The 18,690-nt window shown below is 49.8% G+C and overlaps 1 protein-coding gene across 2 annotated transcripts in view; it reads right to left on the bottom strand.

The window, feature by feature from the left end:
• Nucleotides 1-18,119, bottom strand: part of DLG3 (discs large MAGUK scaffold protein 3) — an 86,657-nt gene extending 68,538 nt beyond the window's left edge. The window contains exons 1-9 of one of the 2 annotated variants that reach the window (XM_075538676.1): nt 17,516-18,119; nt 13,928-13,978; nt 13,387-13,511; nt 12,973-13,142; nt 12,542-12,678; nt 12,068-12,212; nt 11,287-11,449; nt 9,325-9,481; nt 7,467-7,569 (exon numbers count right to left, since the gene is read on the bottom strand). In XM_075538676.1, coding sequence (XP_075394791.1) covers nt 7,467-7,569; nt 9,325-9,481; nt 11,287-11,449; nt 12,068-12,212; nt 12,542-12,678; nt 12,973-13,142; nt 13,387-13,511; nt 13,928-13,978; nt 17,516-17,872 — 1,408 coding nt within the window. In that variant the 5' untranslated portion in view covers nt 17,873-18,119. Of the gene's footprint in view, nt 1-6,517; nt 6,698-7,466; nt 7,570-9,324; nt 9,482-11,286; nt 11,450-12,067; nt 12,213-12,541; nt 12,679-12,972; nt 13,143-13,386; nt 13,512-13,927; nt 13,979-17,515 lie in introns of those variants that run through there. The other variant, XM_075538677.1, reaches the window with a different exon arrangement.
• Nucleotides 18,120-18,690: the final 571 nt, after the last annotated feature.

The following is an 18,690-nucleotide window of genomic DNA, read 5'->3' as shown; positions in this document are numbered from 1 at the left end:
AAAGGTGACTCAACAGAATGCTGAAATTATAGAACAATATCATTGATACTGAACACAAGTAAAATTTTGCTGAAGAACATCACACAATAGTTGGAGCAGTACATTGACAGCAAACTGCCAGAAAGAAGTTCAGGCTGGATTCAGAAGAGGACGGGAAACAAAGGACATCACTGTTGATATCAGATGAATCTTAGCTCAAAGCAGACAACACCAGAAAGATGTTTCCTTGTGTTGTATTGACTAGACTATGCAAAGGCATTTGACTGTGTGAATCATAGTAAACAATGGATAACCTTGAGAAGAATGGGAATTTCAGAACACTTCAGTGTACACATTTGGAACTTATATATGGATCAAGAGGCAGTTGTGCAAACCGCAAAGGGGATTACTACATGGTTTACAATCAGAAAAAGTGTGCATCAGGGTTGTATCCTCCCATTATACTTGTTCAATCTGTGTGCTGAGCAAATCATCAGAGGAACTGGATTTTATGAAGAAGAATGTGGCATCAGAATGGGAGGAAGGCTTGTTGACAACTTGAGGTATACAGATGACAAAGCCTGGCTTGCTGAAAGTGAGGAGGACTTGAAGCACTTGCTGATGAAGATCAGGGATTGCAGCCTTCAGTATGGATCACAACTCAATGTCAAGAAGACCCAAATCCTCACCACTGGACCAGTAGGTAACATCATGGTAAATAAAGAAAGGATTCAAGTTGTCATGGGTTTTGTTTTGCTTGGGTCTATAATCAATGCTCATGGAAGCAGCAATCAAGAGCTCAAAAGACTTACTGTAATAGATAAATCTGCTGCACATGACCTCTTAGAGTACTGAAGAACAAGGACTAAGATGGACCTGACCCAAGGCATGGTTTTCTCCATCACATCACATGTGTGTGAAATTGGACATTGGATAAGGAAGACTGTAGGAGAATCAAAGTATTTGGATTGTGGTGCTGGAGAAGACTACTGAAAAATGCACGGACAGCTAAAAGGACAAACAAATCTGTCCTGGAAGATTGATGCTCAAAGTGCTCCAAAGGGGCAAGGATGGCAAGACTTTGTCTTACATACTTCGGAGAGACCAGTCCGTGGAGAAGGACATCTTGTTTGGTAAAGGAGAAGGGCCTTCAAGGAGATGGACTGACACTGTGGCTGCATCACTGGGTCCAGGCCTAGGAACAACCATGAGGATGGCTCAAGACCAAGCAGTGCTTTCTTGTGCTGTGCATGAGGTCACCGTGGGTCAGAGCTAACTTGATGGCTCCTAACAGCAACAATCAGCCTATTTTCCTTCAGCAGGAGAGGGCATTTGCCCTCAGGCTTCAAGCAGACTTTCTATCCCAGGCACTTCTTCCTTCAGTGCCGGGATTTGCGGCAGTCAGTACTAATGACCTCAGCAAACTCGACTTTAAACTCTGATTCTGCCCCTTTCTGACTCAACCTCTCTGACTTTCACCTCCTTCACCTGTAAAATAGCAACAGTCATGCCCTGCATAACATCTGTCCAGGCAACTGCATATATTCCTATGTCCCATAACGCTATAAGAGTATAGAAATTATCGTCAGAGAATGGAATGTAGCAAATTTAAAAGCATGTGACATGAGTATCTCCTGTCTCTTGTATATAAAGTGACTGGGTAATAAACCAGTCTTATTCACATTGGGCTGCAATTCACAAGGTCAGCAGTTCAAAGCCACCAGCCAACACCATGAGAGAAAAACGGGGCTTTCTATTCCTGAAAACAGTTACAAAGCCAAGAGGGTAGGTCTGCCCTGCCCTATAGGTTCACTACGAGTCAGCGTCGACTGGATGGCAGTGAGTTTTTGAGTACAGCACATAACCTATAATACATGTCTTGACAGTCATAATAAACGCCTATGTTACTGGTTTGTGGATGTACTGTGCCACACTTTCTATGTAAGACATTACCATTTAACATTGTATGCTTCTGCTAAGAAGCGGCAGCACCCAATTTTGTGTGTCGCGCATCTCTTGAATGTGGTAGCATTATCTCCAATTTTCTTCAAAAATACTACTGTGAAGTGCATCATGGCTCCAAAATGCAGCCAAACCAGTGCTAGTGACAGAAGCAGCAAAAGGCAAAGGCAAAGTATTGATTGAGAAGTGAAACAAAAAGTGGAAAATCAGTGACTGCTATCGTGCTTGCAATTTAGGCATGTCACACTAAGCAATTCCAAAGATCCTCAAAAACAAATAAAACATTCTCCAATCTGTTCAAAGGATCCGTACTTTGAAAACTACAAGGCTTGATGATGGTAATATAGGTACAAATAGGCTTGATACAATCGCTGTGCAGAACATTATAAGAGCTGAAAGAGCCCCCTATAAAATGCTTTGTTTGAAAGAAAGAAAAACTACAAGGCTAACAAAAAATGTGGCAAGTTCCTTCATCATCATAGACAAACGAAGGATGTGGATTGAGGACAAGACAGAAGTGAATCCCTCTGGGTAGTTGACTCTAAGGCACAAAAGCTTATTCAAGATGTTTAGCAGGAAAAACAAGACCAGATTACAGAATGGTGGTTCACACCACCCCCAAATCATATAACATCCTATTTCACAGAACATACCAGGGACCTTAAGCAACACATGATTCTAATATCACTTATCCTCTATGGATGTCCTGAAGATTAATTCAAAAACCAAACCATGTAACGGGCATCAGGTGCCAGCAAAAAAAAAGGATGAATACAATATTGGCTATCTTCAGAATGTTAACAGTATAGAAAAGCTATTGACAGCAATTCACTTTCTTTCTCCCTTATCATATTCTTTTAGGACAGTAACCAATTGAGGACGTTTCGTAGTTCATTCCAACTCATCGACAGCCTGCAGGACAGAACAGAACTGCCTTGCCATGGAGTTTTATGGTTCTAATCCTAAGGGGAACAAATAGCCAGATCTTTTTCTCCCCCGCCCCCCCCCCCCCCAGCAGCTGGTGGGCTCAGACCACTGACCTATTATCCAGATGGTTGAACAGTCCACCCTGTGGTTCACAGCTGAGCATTTTACCAGTGTGCCACCAGAAAAGTGACTGTTTCTCCACCCTTCGTTCCGAGAACAGGGAAAGATGGAGATGGCAATTTAAACGTTATGGGGGGAAATGCTTTTAACATTGAAACAATGATCCCAGGCCTTACTTGAAAGTGTTTCCATAGTGAAAATATGCTTATTCACTGCTCTCTTTCTCTCTCTCCCTCCCACCCTCCCTGTACCCTAAGCTATATGGGCTTACATTCTGTATTTACAAGTCCATTTAAAAATACTGGTCACGAAGGATCAGTTCCCAGTTTAGTACTTTACTAATCAAGTTCTAGTTCACCTCCTGATTTTGGGATCATGCTGTACCCTGAAAACACAAAAGTGCACTAGAAAAACAATAGCCCCATTTATGTATAAACAGAGGCTGGCACAAAGCTACCAGTGGAGGAAATGGAAGCGACTGAGCATAAATGAAAACGTTATAATAAGTCACCCATCCTTCTCTTGATGGAACAAGTCACAGAAAAATATTTTTCACTTTAGAATAGATTTGAAAAGGCCTTTGCAGAAGCCAGATTTTTTTAATTTTCCATTTGAATTTTAAACAGGATTATACATGCCCAGGAACCTCCAGCTATCTTTAGCTAATAGGTAAGATTACTCTGGCCATAATAGTATGAGGCAATCAGCAGTGAAACAGTATCTCTCACTTTATCATTTCGCACCTAGATTTAATATCCTACAAAGCTTCATCATAAATGTACTCATTGAGCACCCATACTAGGCACAATACAAATTCAAATAGAAAGTCCTGGCTCCTATATTTCAGTATGGGTTTAACCCATCTTAAGCAATCCAGATGTTCGGCTAAATCTCAAGGCTAAAACATTCCCAACAAGTGGCCACCCAGTCCCCAAATGTCCAGAGAAGATACATTGGGGAATTGTTCTAACCCTATCACCATTCCAATGCGTGTACCCCCTTTACGTAGTAAAAGAAGGAACCAAAAATAAACTCACTGCCACCGAGTTGACTTTTTGACTCATAGCAACCCTATAGGTCAGGAGAGAACTGGCCCTGTAGGTTTCCAAGTCTCTAACTCGGTACTGGAGTAGCATCTTCTCTCTCCCAAAAGAAGGAAAGGTAATGGAAATGATCTAAAATTGATTGTAGTAATAGTTACCCAACCTTGTGACTGTACTAAAAGCTACTGAGTTGTTAAGTGGGTATGGTTATCCGAATGATATCTCCATAAAGATGCTTAAAAAGAAAAAAAGAGGACAAACCTGCGTTTACGCTGATAGTTCTAATTGGTCACAGGTCTTTTTTAAGCTTACGTGCTATAGAATATCTAGCTGAAGGCTGTACTGGTTTGGCTGATTTGGCACCTGGTAGACACTGTGGTGATCACTGATCCTTTGTGTCCATCATCCTTTCTCTTTCCCAAGCCTCTTTTCGGTCGCTCCTCCACCTAAACTCTGTTTCAGGTATTCACAAACAGCTTTGTCTCAAATGGTGGGATCAAGTTCAAATAGAAAGACCTGGCTCCTATATAGCAGTATGGGTTTAACCCACCTTAAGCAACCCAGTTATCTAGGGATCGGGATGAGAATTAAACCAACAGTTGACCCTTTAGGCAACTTTCCCTCCATGACCTTAAGTAAGTCCTTGCTCTGTTCCAGTCTTCACAATGAGGGACTGGACTACATGACCCTTTGTACCTCTCACAATCTGTAGGTAAGGAAAAAAAATCCAAATAATGAACATTTATGTGGCCAATAATATACAAAATCTGTGTCTGTCATTTTAACCAACAGACATGTATTTGGATTATTCCCTTTTAAAACATCCACCGTGATGCAATTCTCCAAAGAACAGTATTTAATGTATTTATAAAATAAATACCATGGAGTCTTTACTGTTTAAAACTAGCACTGTATCAAAGAAAATTCAAAGCTCAACTAGGAAGGCTTGATGGTGCCCCTGGATCAGTCTCCAGGGTTCCATTTGCAAGTGAGAAAAAAAAAAAAAAAAGCTTTTCATTATTGGGGCCCTGCTGGAACTACTAAACCAAAGAAAGAAGACTGGACGACAATGGTCCAAGTAAATCCTAAGATTCATTTAAGAAAGGCCTTGTTCAGCAAGTGGTAGGAAGACCTAAAATATATAACACTGCACCTCAACGTATTAGTACAGATGCTCACTCTCAAAAAATACATCCAGAGAGCACTAAACACTGTACCAATGCCCCCTTAACCTCGACCACTTGCAGCTCATTATGCAAACCAAGGACATTCCCCAACAAAGCTCAGAGAAACGTGTAGTCATCAGCTGCCAACATACCCCCAGGCACTCTAAATTCACATTTTTTCCATGACTTCAACCTCAGGGAGCAAAACCGAAACACGGGAATTCCTTTATACACCAACAGACAGGCGCGAGCATGATCGCACACAAATCACAAGCACGAGAAACCATTTCCTTTGCAAAACCTTACATTTTCAAGGCTGTGGGTAGGCATTGGCTATCGGGTGCTAATAAAAACCCCACAGTTACCTTTATAGGAAGAAGCAAACCACCCGGAACACATAACATTACCCCTCCGGTGAGTTCCTTGTCATTAAACACCAAATGTGAAAAGAAATAGCTCCGAGTGTCCAGTTGCATGCCTCTTTCCCATGATCTCTGACCAACAAGCTGTTGGCTGACCTCCCTACATCTTCAAAAAGGGTCCACGGGCCTTCTCTTCTTTCCCTTCGAGTGCTTGGGGTGCTAGGCGAAGGGGCTGGGGGTGGGGCCAGAAACCACAAAGGTAGACGCTTTTCTTTCCATTCAACTTTACAAAACCCGGCTGCCTGCCTCCTGCTTCACATCCTGGAACCAGAGCACCTGCCAGGAAAAGGTCCTTTCCTCCACTTTAGGGCCCTCCTCCACAGGGACCAGGTGTTGCAGGAGCCCAGGCACTGCAGTCCAAAAGGACAAAGGCTGGACTAACCTAGGGGAAGGTGAGGCGCTCTCAGCCGAGAGCACGGCGAAAGCCCTTGCAAACAAATAAACACAGTGGAGGGGCGAAGAGAATGCCAAGGCGATCCCGGGTGGTCCCAGAGGTTTGGTGGTGAGAAGCACGCGGGGGAGTGGAAGATGTAGGCACAGCAGAGGCTGGAAAGAGGCTGATGGCAAAAGTGAGGCCCTAAGGCAACAAGGGGGCGCGTTTCGTGTGCGGGGAGAGATGATGGCCAAGAGGTAAAGGCCAGGCAGGGCCCAGTTAAGGGAGAGTGGGGCACTCAGCCCTGGGAGGCACACTAGGGGCCTGGAAGGCGGTCGAGGGGGGAAGGGGGGCTTCAAAGGTTGTAAGCCACGTGAGGGTGGGGGTCGAGGGCGCCGGTAAGGCATTCGGGGTAGAGGGCAGAATTGGGGGCACAGTGTTGGAAAAGAGAAAGGCCGAGAACAGAACCGTAGAGAGGATAGGGGGAACTGTGATGGGGCCTGACCCCTGTCCACCCCACCTCACCTGGCGCCGGATCAGAATCCAGGTCTAGTCCTGAGAAAGCGCAAGCTCCGTACAACCCCTCGGTCCCGCACGAGAGACCACGGACACAAAGCGGGGCGCGCGGGAGGAAGGAACAGGGGAAAAAAAGGAGAGGGGGGAGGGTAAAAGGAGGAGGAGGAGACGCCTGAGGCGCGCAAGGGGAGAAGGAGGGGCGATCGCCACTCTTCGCTTGGGTCAGGGGGCGGGGCATACGCCTGGAGGCCAAGCTCCGCCAGCCTATAGTCACTCAGCAGGCCAGCGGTCTAGGGCGTGCCTTTCCACGGTTTACCTCGGCACCTGGCCCTCGGCTGACTCCAGCCAATCAAATACCTTCCGTGGCAAACGCCGTCCCTCAAACCTGGGAACTGCTCAAGCAGGAAACAAAGCAAGTCCCCTGACCCCCGCCGCCGGGGAAGGGGTCTAGTCCAGGTCCTCCACCCCAAAGGACAGCATCACCTTGCCAAAGCTTATGCGTCTGTCACAGTCCCCTAATGAAGAGAGGAGAGTCGGGAGTTGGCCCCAGAACTATCCCTTAGGTCGGGACTTTTCCTCCCCAGGTTCTTCTAATCAACAGCTACCCTTGCCTGTACCGAGGCACACTCCCAAGCTCTCACCTCAGAGCCCTGCATCTCCCTTCCCCATTTTCCCGGTTCCTCAATCTTCCTGTTTAACTTCCTTAGGCTGCTGCCCACTGCTGGCCTTCTGTCGCATTGCAGCCCTGATCCGCGGGCTCTGCAAAGCCTGATAGCTGATCGAACCAAGCTCCTCTGTTCAACATGAAAGCGAGGGGAAGAGGTGACTGCACTAGAGTAAGAACTAGAGTGAGAGGGACTTGGTCAAGTGTCTCTTTTATCGATGATGGCCAGAAAAAAAAACCTCACCCCAAACCGACGCTCCCCAAATCATCTCTCCCCGCCCTCCCTTCTCCTACCTTCAGGTCTGTACTGGGCCACAATGGTGACTGACTGGCCAGCCCGTTTCAGAGCAGCTGCAGCCTGCTCATGAGTTGCATTCCTCAGGTTCACTCCATTCACCTGCACAAAGAGAGAACCAATGAGCCACTCCCAAGCAAGAAACGAATCCTCCGTGCTACTCGAGAGAAAGCGATGGGTAATCCATCCCTAGTCCTATTCAGATTCCAACCAAAACTCACTGCCATCGAATCAATTCTGACTCATAGTGACCCAATAGGACGGAACAGAACTTCCTCTGTGGGTTTCCTAAAGTGTACATCTTTACAGGAGTAGGAAGCCACATAGTTCTGCCATGGAGCAGAGCAACTAGTGGGTTTGAACTGCTGACCTTGTAGTTCTCAGCCCAACTGGTAGCTCACTAGACCGCCAAGGCACATTTCCCAAAATCCCATCCTTGCGCTTAAGGATAGACACCTAAAAAAGCAACATTTCTAATGCACTACAGGTAGTTCCTGGCTTATGTTCCAAGGATGCAGTTGTAAGGCAGTGCTGATGTAAGTAGAATACCTCTTTTTTTTAAACTGTTACTGCTTTAAAAAAAAGAAGAACATTGATTGAAGTCTTCAACAGGACAAGGGCAAGACAAAGACAAGGACCTATTAGCCAGATGAGGGAGACCACTAATATGAGCTCATAATGGTGTCCAACAGCTTGCTACTGGACAGCAATTGGAAAGGGACATGAGAGGTCAAGGAAAACAATCACAAATACATGGTTGGCAGATCAATACATCCTAATTACAGGTGGGATTATCAAAGTGGGAACGGGGTCCTGATTGGGATACATACATAATGGTAGACAAAGGAGTATACAAGGTTGGTCCAGGGAGCTCCCCAAGGCAGTCATGGCATGACTTATGACTGGGCAATCATTGTACGGTGTGTTATTTCCTTTGATTATCAATATGTTTATAAATTTGATCGTTACCTTTGGGGACTGGAAACATTGCCCATAAACTTTTAGATATATTTTAAGACATGCATACATGCGTTTTCCCAATTGTCTTATCATAGACCTTATGATCTTCCTCTGAAGATCAGGGGCTAGAGCTTTCCTCACCTTTGTTGTGATTAGCATGACTTCTTTTTCAAGCCATATTATGGAGGCTTTAAGCAGTGCATTCGTTACAGTATGAGGAACCTGAACTTCAAATTAACAACTGATGTTTCTGATGATATGAAATGCTGAATAAGATCAAGCTACAAGCCTGTTCTGCATTGAAATTAGTGTCAGTGTCCTAGCATTAAAGTCAGAGTTGGAACGGTTATCAGGTGCATGTGCACTTCAATTGTCATATGCCATTCGAAATGAACATTGCCCAGCTTCCTATCCATCGCTGCTCGTGACACTGACTTCATTACAGACACGGCGATATTTTGAACAGTAAATCCTGACATTGAACATCTGCTAGTGAATATCTGCGAATGATAACATCAGCAAGTTATACGCTGCAACATTGTATGTTGTTCATATTACTGAAGCTATAAAACAAAACACAAAACAAAAGCAGATGGTTGTACATGCACTTTGTTATAACTCGAATGTGTTGTAAGTCGGGGATGGCTGGCAATTAGGGACTACCTGCAATTATTTTTGAGTGGATCAACTGCCAAGGGTCAAGGGATATTTACTTTTTGAAGGCTGTCTAGTATCGGGCTCTGTCCCTAAGGATGTCTATAACGAGAATTTAAGTTTTCTCTAGCTCTTCGCCCTTCTCCCGTCTCAAGAAAAGTTCTTTAGAGAAATTAAAGTCTCCTCTCCTCCCTTTTAGATTAGCACAGCTCCTGTCCTCTCACCCCTCCTTAGTCTCCTCACCGATAAGATTCGGTCTCCCCTGCGCAGCTCTCCACTCAGGTCAGCTGGGCCTCCTGCCAGAATGAAGGAGACAAAAATGCCTTCTCCATCCTCTCCTCCTACAATGTTGAATCCCAGGCCTGTGGAGCCTTTGTGCAGGATAATCTTGCGGGGCTCTCTGAAAGGAAAAGAGTGGAAGGATCGGGACAAGTTACAGTGGTTCTCAATCTTCCTAATGCTGTGACCCTATAATACAGTTCCTCGTGTTGTGGTGACCCCCCAACCAGAAAATTACTTTTGTTGCTACTTCATAACTGTCATTTTGCTACTGTTATGTATCAGGCAACCCCTGTGAAAGGGTTGTTCCACCCACAAAGGGGTTGCGACTCACAGGTTGAGAACCGCTGGTGGTGTAGATGGAAACTTTTGACACTGTAAGGGCAGGTTTAGAACAAAGATTTTACTTGCCATAAGGGGCAAGGACTTAAGTTCCTATGTACAACGTCCTGATCCTCCTGCTCTCTCTTGAAACCTACTTGACTGCTGTCTTCTGCCAGGTGCCAACTTCTAGGGGTGTTCTTTTCCCGCCCTCCCTCCTTCCTGAGGGCTGAAAGTTAACTTCCCAGGCCCTTTTCCTCTCAGGGCAACAAGCCCATGCCATGCGTTCTAGAAACCAAATCTTACAGCCCGCTTGCAGGTCTGCTTCCTCCCCAGGTGTTCCCGCGTTACCAACCGGCATGGTAGAACCTGGCTCATGAGAAGAGGAACCAGGTAGGATCAATGAAACCACCTGAGGTTGACTGCGCTCATCATCTACAACGTTGATGTTCTTACACATGTTCCTCCACAGGCTCAAAAGTCCACCCATTAAATACAACACACAACACATCCTACCTTCCTACAACATAATGTATTCACTAACTACCACCATATACCCTTGCTAGGTGATGTGGGAGACTGAGATCAAGCAATCCTAGGTCCCCAACAGGAACAGGGGCCTAATTGAAGAGAAGAGACTAGCATATGAAAAGTATTCCTAAAACGGAATCTTTCTAAAGAAGTCCTCTGGCAAGTATTCACTGTGTTATCAGGGAAGAGAGGACACATACACAACCAAAAGTGTCTACCTAGCTAGTCGGACTCCCAGTCCACTCTCGCGGCCCACCACCTGTCCTTGTAAGCATCTGTCATCAGAAGGGCCCCCAGGGCAAAGTCTCTTTCTCACTGTCCTCACTCACTTGGGAGGCTCTGTCTCTGAGTTTCAGATGCTCTTCCTCATCCTCCACTCTTCCCACCTTGCAACCCCTCCAGAATGCAGGGAGTAGAGTGGCCAGACCCACCTTTGTGAAGCCTTTCTCCAGGCCAAGGCCAAAGGGGAGGCCAAGCCCAAGGTCAGGCTGGAGCCGGAGAACCTGTGTGCCCTCTCCATGCCTCCTCTGGCTCTTCCCCGTCTGCCTGCCCTTCTAGGCTCATGGCAGTTTGCACAGCAGTCTACCAGGCCCCACCCGACTAACCTGTCCCCTGGAGCCTAGCAGGCCAGACCAGTTCCATGGCCGCTGACACTGCTGTTGTGGCCCCTGCTGCTGCAGCCACCAGAGCGGGGTGGGGCAGCTCCCTGAGAGGCCACCCAAATTCATCAGCCCGCCCACCCCACTCCCATGCCCCAGTGTCCCACCAGCCCCATACCCTGAACTGCTTTCTTCTCTAGTTTGAAGTGAGAGCAGTAGGGAGGGTGGAAAGTATATCAGGGCAGGAAAGCCTGCAGCTCCCAACCCCTCAGCCCCTAAAGCATCCTCTCCCATCACATTCAGGTCTGGTGTCGGACACTCAGTCCTCCCCCTGATGGCAGAGCTTGTCCCTGCAGCTGTCGCCGTCCTTCCCTTGGGCCTCAGATGCAGACTGCAAAGGTGCTTGTGGCGAGCCAGAAGCTTATCCCTCTCCTCTTCCATCCCGGAGCTGAATTAGCTGGGGGTGAAGTCTTACCTGGTGAAGTCCTCCTCAGCCAATATATGCCTGGGGATAGGAGAGTAGCGGGCTGGAGGAACCTGAGGAGGAGGAGCAGGGTAGCTGACTTTGCTCTCAACAGCCCCAAGATAACCCAGGCTGGAATTATGGCTTATGTGGTTGTCAGCCAAGGGAGTAAAAGCTAGAATCCAGAAAAAGAGAGAAACGTTCAGAGACTGATCCAGGCAGTCTACCTCTCCCCCTCCAAGAACTTTCACACACACACGCACACACCTCCCCTCAAATCCAAAAGAGACCAAGGGATGCCAATTCCTCAGACCTCTCTTCCCCACTCCACCCCTTGGCCCTGGTTCTTCCTCCTCAGACCCTTTCTGAATCCTGAGCTCACCCCCGTGAGTCTTACAAAGAAGTGAAGTCAAAGCAATCTACAAAGAAAAGCATGACTAGAGATGTGACTAATAATAATCCCTCACATCTCTATAGCCTAACACCATTTTCGAAGAGATTTCTTGTCCACGATCTCATGGGATCCTAGTAGCCGTGTTATTAGGAAGACAGGATGTTTATCATTAGCACCTTTTTGCCAAAGAGGCCGTCAAAGCCCAGTGAAAGGGGCTTGTCCAAGGTCACCTGACTATGTGGTCCAGAGTTGGGATTTGGACCCAGTTTGTTTCTTTGTTTTTTTTTTCTGAGCACTACTCCTCGGCTCTCTTTTAACAAGGGATATGAATTTATTCTCAAAAAAAAAAAAAAAACAAGAGCAGGGGCGTAAGGCCAAGGACAGCTGGATGGTACATACTGCTGGCGTAGTCTGGGGGTGCATACATGTCGTTGAGGTGGAGGCTGCCTGGCTTGGCCACCTTCAGATAGACCATATCAGATGTGTTCTTCAGCGAGGCCACTGCTTCCTCATGCCTCACATCCTGTAGATTAGTGTTGTTCACCTAGAAGATGGGAAGTCTTAGGGATAGCCGTGGGCAAAGGGAGAGGCTCCTCTCCAGGGATCCCTGAGAGATGGCCTTTTTGTGAAATTCAATCGTGCTCTAACAGAAGTCCAAGAAGAGTGGTGTAAGAAGCGGAAAAAAGCATGAGGTAGAGGGTACCGCGGCCCCCACCCCCACCCGACCCAGCCATGGAAAGAACTAGGGTCTTGGTGTCTCAGTAAATGTGACTCAGCTAATGCTCTTGAAATGCCTCCTAACGTCTGATCCCTGAGTGAGGTTTAGGTGAGGTTCACCCCGTCATTCCCACCTCCTGATGAAAGCAGTCTTACCGCCAGCAGTCGGTCCCCAATCTGCAGGCGTCCATCTTTCTGTGCAGCACCCCCCTCAATGATCTTGGTGATGTAGATGCTGTTGTCTCCTGGGATGTGCTGGTTGCCAATACCCCCTGCAATGCTGAAACCCAGGCCTGAGTGGGAGCCAGCAGGGAGTAGGAAGGGGCCAGAAGGAGAGATTAGTGTGTTCCTTCAAGCCCGTATCCACCACCACCCCACCCTTCCCAGCCAACCCACTGGCCTCACAGGAGTTCTTTCAGGGGTCATAGGTCAAAGAGGGTAAGACCTGAGGTCAAGAAAGAAGGCTGTGAGTTGGAACAGGGGGAATCAGGCAAGGAGTAAGGCCAGTCCCTTCCATTTCCTATGGGGCCAGGCAGGACCCAGGGCCAGGAGCTCTGGTCAGAGCACAGGAACCCAGACAGCCGCACCTTTGGGCCCTTTGAGCAGGTTGACCTCCATGATGGTCTCGGGTGGGGGCTGTCGCCTCCGCACCACCAACCGCACCACAGGGCCTGCCTCCTTCAGCGCCTCCACGGCTCGGCTGTGCACCACCTCTGACACGTCCACCTCATTCACCCGCAGCACACAGTCATTCACCCTGCAGGGGAAGGCACAACACTGCGCCACCGCCACTCCACCCCATGCCCCAACTTCTCCCTTCCTTTCTTCATCTCTCCTCCCCTCCCCAACCTCCCACCCTCCCTCCCTCCCTCCTCTGTCCGGTATCTCCCACTACCCCGCCCCCTCCCAGATCTGATGGAAGGGTCCTCTGCCAGGTGGGCCCTCCTCCCTTCATCTTCCTCATGCCCCTGCTGCCCCACCCTGCTTCCAAGCCACCTCACCCCAGTCTCCCATCCATGGCAGCTGCTCCACCAGGAATGATCTTGGTAATGAAGATGCCAGGGTCATCAGGGACATGTGGGTTGTCGATGCCACCTGCAATGCTGAAGCCCAGGCCGGAGTTGCCCTGCAAAAGGGGTGGAGGGTACAGTCTGTTCACTCAGAGTGGACAAAGGAGGATTTCTGGTGTCCACTTTCCCCTAGCTCCAAGGGGAGTTTCTCCAGGCCTCAGAAGGACCATGGCAGGCAGGGTTACACTTGTCATAAACCTGGTGGCTCCCCAATCTGTGCGTCCATTTTGATGTGGGAGATTCGACCAAACCCATCTCTTCTCTGTTCCCCAGGCATCAGTGAGCAAGGTCAATTAATATGTGTTAGTAGGTTGAGTGATTGATGTAGTGGTTCAGCCTAGGAGGGCCACTGTTCCTCCATCATGTCAATGTAGGTCCTGCCATGAGTCTTGAAACCGAGGTTCAGATCCTCCCCTCTCCTGGCCCAAAACCCTCCCTTCCCCTGTAGTCCCCTACCCACTGACAGACTTACCCGCTCAAGTACTATCTCCTCATACTTGAACATGCCATCACTGCCATTGACCTAGAGGAAGACACAGGCAGTTCTCTGAGCCTACTGACCCCCCGGCCATATGCTCTCTTGTCAACCTGCCTTCCCCCTACCCCATCTCCCACAGAACAGAAAGGCAGAAATCTATCCCAAGGCACCTCTTGGTCACAGATAGGCACAGGCTGACTCTAAAGGAAGACGTCCTTCTCCCCCTGCCTCCCCTGTCAGGCCAAACCCAGCTGCTTGTGCAGCCCAGATCAATTGCCTGGTACTGAAGTAGCCAGTGGTGCACTCGTGGAGAGGCTCAGCTCCAAGGCCTCGGGATTCACTAGGAAGGAAGGATGCCGAAGTGGCCTGAGAGAGATGGCAGAGATGGAGAACAGTGGGCAAACATGCCATACTCAGCCTCTACAGAAGGTGCCCAATGAGTTGCATAGGAATCCTCCCTCCTCTTCCAAACCACAGATCTCCCTGACTTAGGGTCCATAGACTCCTGCCACATCAAAACTGGAAGAGCAGTCGACACCATCTTGTTACAGTGTGTCGCACCAAGACCCGGAAAGGACACGGGCACGCTGGGGAAAGGTGGTAGAGCAGGGGCTAGGCCCGAAGAGCTTCAGGGCCTCTGCATATGAAAGCAAGCCGTCAGGACTCTTGATGTTTTGGTGGTCCAGCCATTCCCCCAGCTGAGCAGGTGGAAAAGTGGGAAGTTGCCTTTTTCAAAGCACTTCATGATCCTCATTCTACACCTCCTTCTGTGTTCCCAGGCATCCAGTCACTCAAACGGGCAGAAGGAATCAAAGTCCCACTCTGTGTTCTTCAAGAGTTTTCTGTTTGTTTTTAAAAATCCTGAACTCTTCCCATTGCCCAGCACAAAGAGCCTTGTCATGATCGGGCCCAGGGTGGAGGGCGGGGGATGAGAGTAGACAAGTTATTCGAGGAGAGAGACACGGAAGCAGAACCTGTAGCCTGCAGCAGTCAGTAGCCATGGAAGAAGAGGCAAGAAATCGGACTGGAAATACAGGCTTGCTCTGTTCAAGCCACAGAGGTGGTCTCCCAGACAGGATACATATGTGGCCATTTGTCAACTGAAAATGTGATTCGGGACAGAGAAGTAGCACCTGAATCCTGATTTCCACTCTCACCCCACAAAATGGAGGAGGAATGACTAGCAGCCCTTTTTGCCTTTCCCTCCAGGCATCTCAGCATCGCCTCCTCCCATCCTTCTCTGCCTGCGCTGACCTTTGTCTGCCCTCAGCCTACGCAGGAGTCCTCAAACTACGGTGGCCCGCGGGCCACATGTGGCCCGCCAAGGACATTCATCTGGCTCTCTGGATGTTTTGCCCCATTTGTTCTTTCACTTCGAAATAAGATATGTGCAGTGTGCATAGGAGCTTTTCATAGTTTTTTTTAAAACTATAGTCCGGCCCTCCAATGAGTTTGAGGGACAGTGAACTGGCCCCCTGTTTAAAAAGTTTGAGGACCCCTGCCTTTGAGAGATAGACTGGGGGCAGGGGCTCCTCTGTGTGTCCCTACTCTTGTCTTCGCTCCTTCACCTCCACTCCTCACAGCTTTGACTTTCAGAAGCAGAGAGCAGAAGAAAGCAGGAGGGCTAGTCATGCCTCCACTATTTCTGGGCCTGGCCCCAGAACTTTATGCCCTGTAGCCCTGGGGACTGGTGAGTATACTCCACCTATAACCATATCCTGCTGTCTGATTCCAGGAAGAAGAATTGGTGACCCTTCTGGGACCTATAACCCAAACATCTCTGCCTGCAGTACCATGCAGACACACACACACACACACACACAGACACACACACACACAGAGACCAAATAGTATTCATGTGAGTCTTGTATGTACCCAAGTCTGAAAAGCCGAGCTTCAAGCCCAGATCCTGTGGGACCCAGAATCTCCTGTCTCCAACTAATCTACCCTCCAGTCCTTCCCATAACACTAAGGGACTCTTCTCCTAGGGATGGCTCTGGCAAAGAAATATTGGCCAACAGACCCAGCCCAGGGACTGGCACCTGTTTCCCGGTTGGGCAGGGCAAGCATGGGAGAGTATTTGCAAGGTGGGGGTGAGGGAGGGTGACTCTAAGGCAGAGGGACAAAGAAATAGGGAGAGAGGCTGGAGAAGGCAATGAACTAAGATGAGAGACGGAGGAAGTAGAAAGTATGGACAGATCGAAGGCCAGAACTGAGGACTTCTTTCCCCAGGAAGTCCCTGCCTTTGCTTTCGAGAGAGTACATCCTCTCCCGAGAGGAGGATGGAGGGTGGCCAGAACTGCCATCAGCTTAGGGCAGTCAACACTTGCCCTCAATAGCAAAGCCTCTCTCTCCTTTCTCCCCACCCTAGGGGTGGCAGAGCCAGAGAACCAGAGAAGCCTCCGCCATGCATGCCAGGGACCTGGCTCTGCCGGCCCAGCCTCCATTTTGCTGCTTCTCCTACAGATGCTCCTTCCATTTTCTAAGCTGGCAGTTTCGCCTGGGCTTGGAAGCCGGAGTTGTGTCCAGGATGCAGGGGGCTCCCAAGCTATGCCAAGTCAGGGCTGGGGGGCCAAGTCCTCTGACACCTGGGGGTATCCAAGGAGGACATGCTTCACTGGGGACTGTCCCCGCACTATGGAAGCTGTGCCTCTTGCCTGACTCCAGGCACCATGCCTGGTCTGGAGCAAGGGAGCCTGCTTCAGCCCCAATACACACACACACACACACACACACACACATTTCAGAGCAGCTTGGACAAAAGAGTCCATCCTTCCCGTAGCTCTTCAGCCTTTCTTGGGACGTGCCTTTCACCTCCTCCTCCTCTCCCTTGCCTGTCAAGTGCCTCTCATCAGGGACATCACATACACACACACAGGCACACGGAAGCACACATTTGCAGCCACATGCTTACACATATGCATGTAACAATACACACAGGCAGACACATCTATCCCCACATCCTTATTGACAGAGACACCTGCACGTCCAGGGACAACCCACATGTCCATGTGCACATTCACACACAAAGGGGCTGAGAAGAAGAGGGACTCATGGCACCAAGAGATGAAGCTAGACACACAGCTCCTCTACATAGCTTCATAGGAGCTCCATTGCCTTCCTCTACACATCCCAACATACATACACACACACACACACATGTCCCCCCTACGCAGAGCACCATGCCCCCTCCTCCCTTCCTGTGGAGTCACACCACACACAACCCCCGCAAAACCTCCCGCCCCCTGCCAGACACAGAGACACTGCTGAATCCCCACATGAAGACAAACCCAATTCCCCCACACGGGAAAATTTGTCTCTTCGCCATACCTCCACTCCCTCCACTCCTCCCACCTAATGCCCTCCAAATGGAGACACCCCCCACAAGCCCACAGCAAACAGAAACCAGAGGACCCCATATTCCCAACGCTTCTCTTTGCCCAGCTTCAATGCCAAGGCTCAGAGTTCATGGCCGTGGAGCCCCAGCCGCCCACCCACCCCCGCTGACACTCTAGGCTTCTGGGCCCCAACTCCCCACCCTCACAGGTTGCCCTTCCGGCCCCCCACTCCGCTGGTCCATACCTGCTCATACCAGTCCCGGTTGGTGCAGGTGCACTCAGGCCACCAGCTGGGGCCGCTGCCGTTGAGTTTGGGGGTGCTCTTGCCTGGGACTGGTTTAGGGGGTACTGGCCCCACATCCCGGCCAGTGGGGATAAGCTTGGCCTTGGTGCGGGGCGTGGGGGTGGCCCCTGCCTGCGAGGGCAGGGTCTGAGAGCTGTAGCCCCCATAACCTGTGCTGGCCCCATTGCCCCCACCTGGACCGTAGGGGTCAGGCACCTGCCAGTCTCCATAGCCAGGAGGCTCGAGGCGCCGCAAGGCGGCCAGGCGGGTCACCTCGTAGCACTCGGGGCACTTACAGCAGTGCTGGTGCTTGTGCATGGCACTGCCCCCTGAGGCCCGGGCTCCCCAGCCCACGCTGGCTTCCACGCCGCCGCTGCCGGGCTCCCGGGCACACTCGCACTGTTCAGACCAGGAAGGGGGGGGCACCCGTGGGGGCGCCCGGGCGGAGCGGGGCCTGGGGCCGGGAGGGCGTCCCGCGGCCTCTGCCCCCACACTGCCCCGCACCCAGGGTTCCCCCTCCAGCACTGGTGGCTCCGTGTCGCCTGTGGTTGCTCCTGGGCCGAGGCCCAGCAGTGAAGAAGAAGTGGAGTCGGGCAGAAGCTGGATGCTGCGGACCCGCAGGCTCTGGTACCAAGGATGGATCTGAGAGGAGTCAAGAGCATCTCTCCCTAGCTCCGTTTTCAGTTGATTCCAGCCAATCAGGGCACAGAATTAGGCAGCAGGCAGTGGCAGGAATGCTAAACAGCCGCTTCTTAAAGGAACAGAAGCAGTGGCGCCCCCAGGCTCAGCTCCATCTCCCCGGATTTTGAAAGTGTCGCGGTTCTTAAGGTGGGGGCAGGGGACATAGACCACGGAATAGATCAGCTCTGCGTCGCCTGTCCCTACACTCCCAATTTTAGTGGTCCTCTGCCTGCACGCGCTGCCAAGAGTGAGTTACAGGGAGGTGATCAATGGATCCCTGGGCTTGCTCCAAGCTGGGGCTACTAGAAGGAAAGACTTGAAGCAGTGAAACCCACTGCAGGGCTGTTCCAGCAGGATGGAGGAGTTGTTGGTCTCTAACAGGGGACCAGAGAACAGGGCAGCACACGGGTCAGCTCTCGGCCAATACTATCTCCTCAGGAGTATCGCTTTACTTG

This window comes from Tenrec ecaudatus, chromosome X (assembly GCF_050624435.1).
Source record: "Tenrec ecaudatus isolate mTenEca1 chromosome X, mTenEca1.hap1, whole genome shotgun sequence".
NCBI classification, from domain to species: Eukaryota; Metazoa; Chordata; class Mammalia; order Afrosoricida; family Tenrecidae; genus Tenrec; species Tenrec ecaudatus.
Note: the sequence above shows the minus strand (reverse complement) of the source record. Positions and strands in the feature narration are given on the sequence as shown.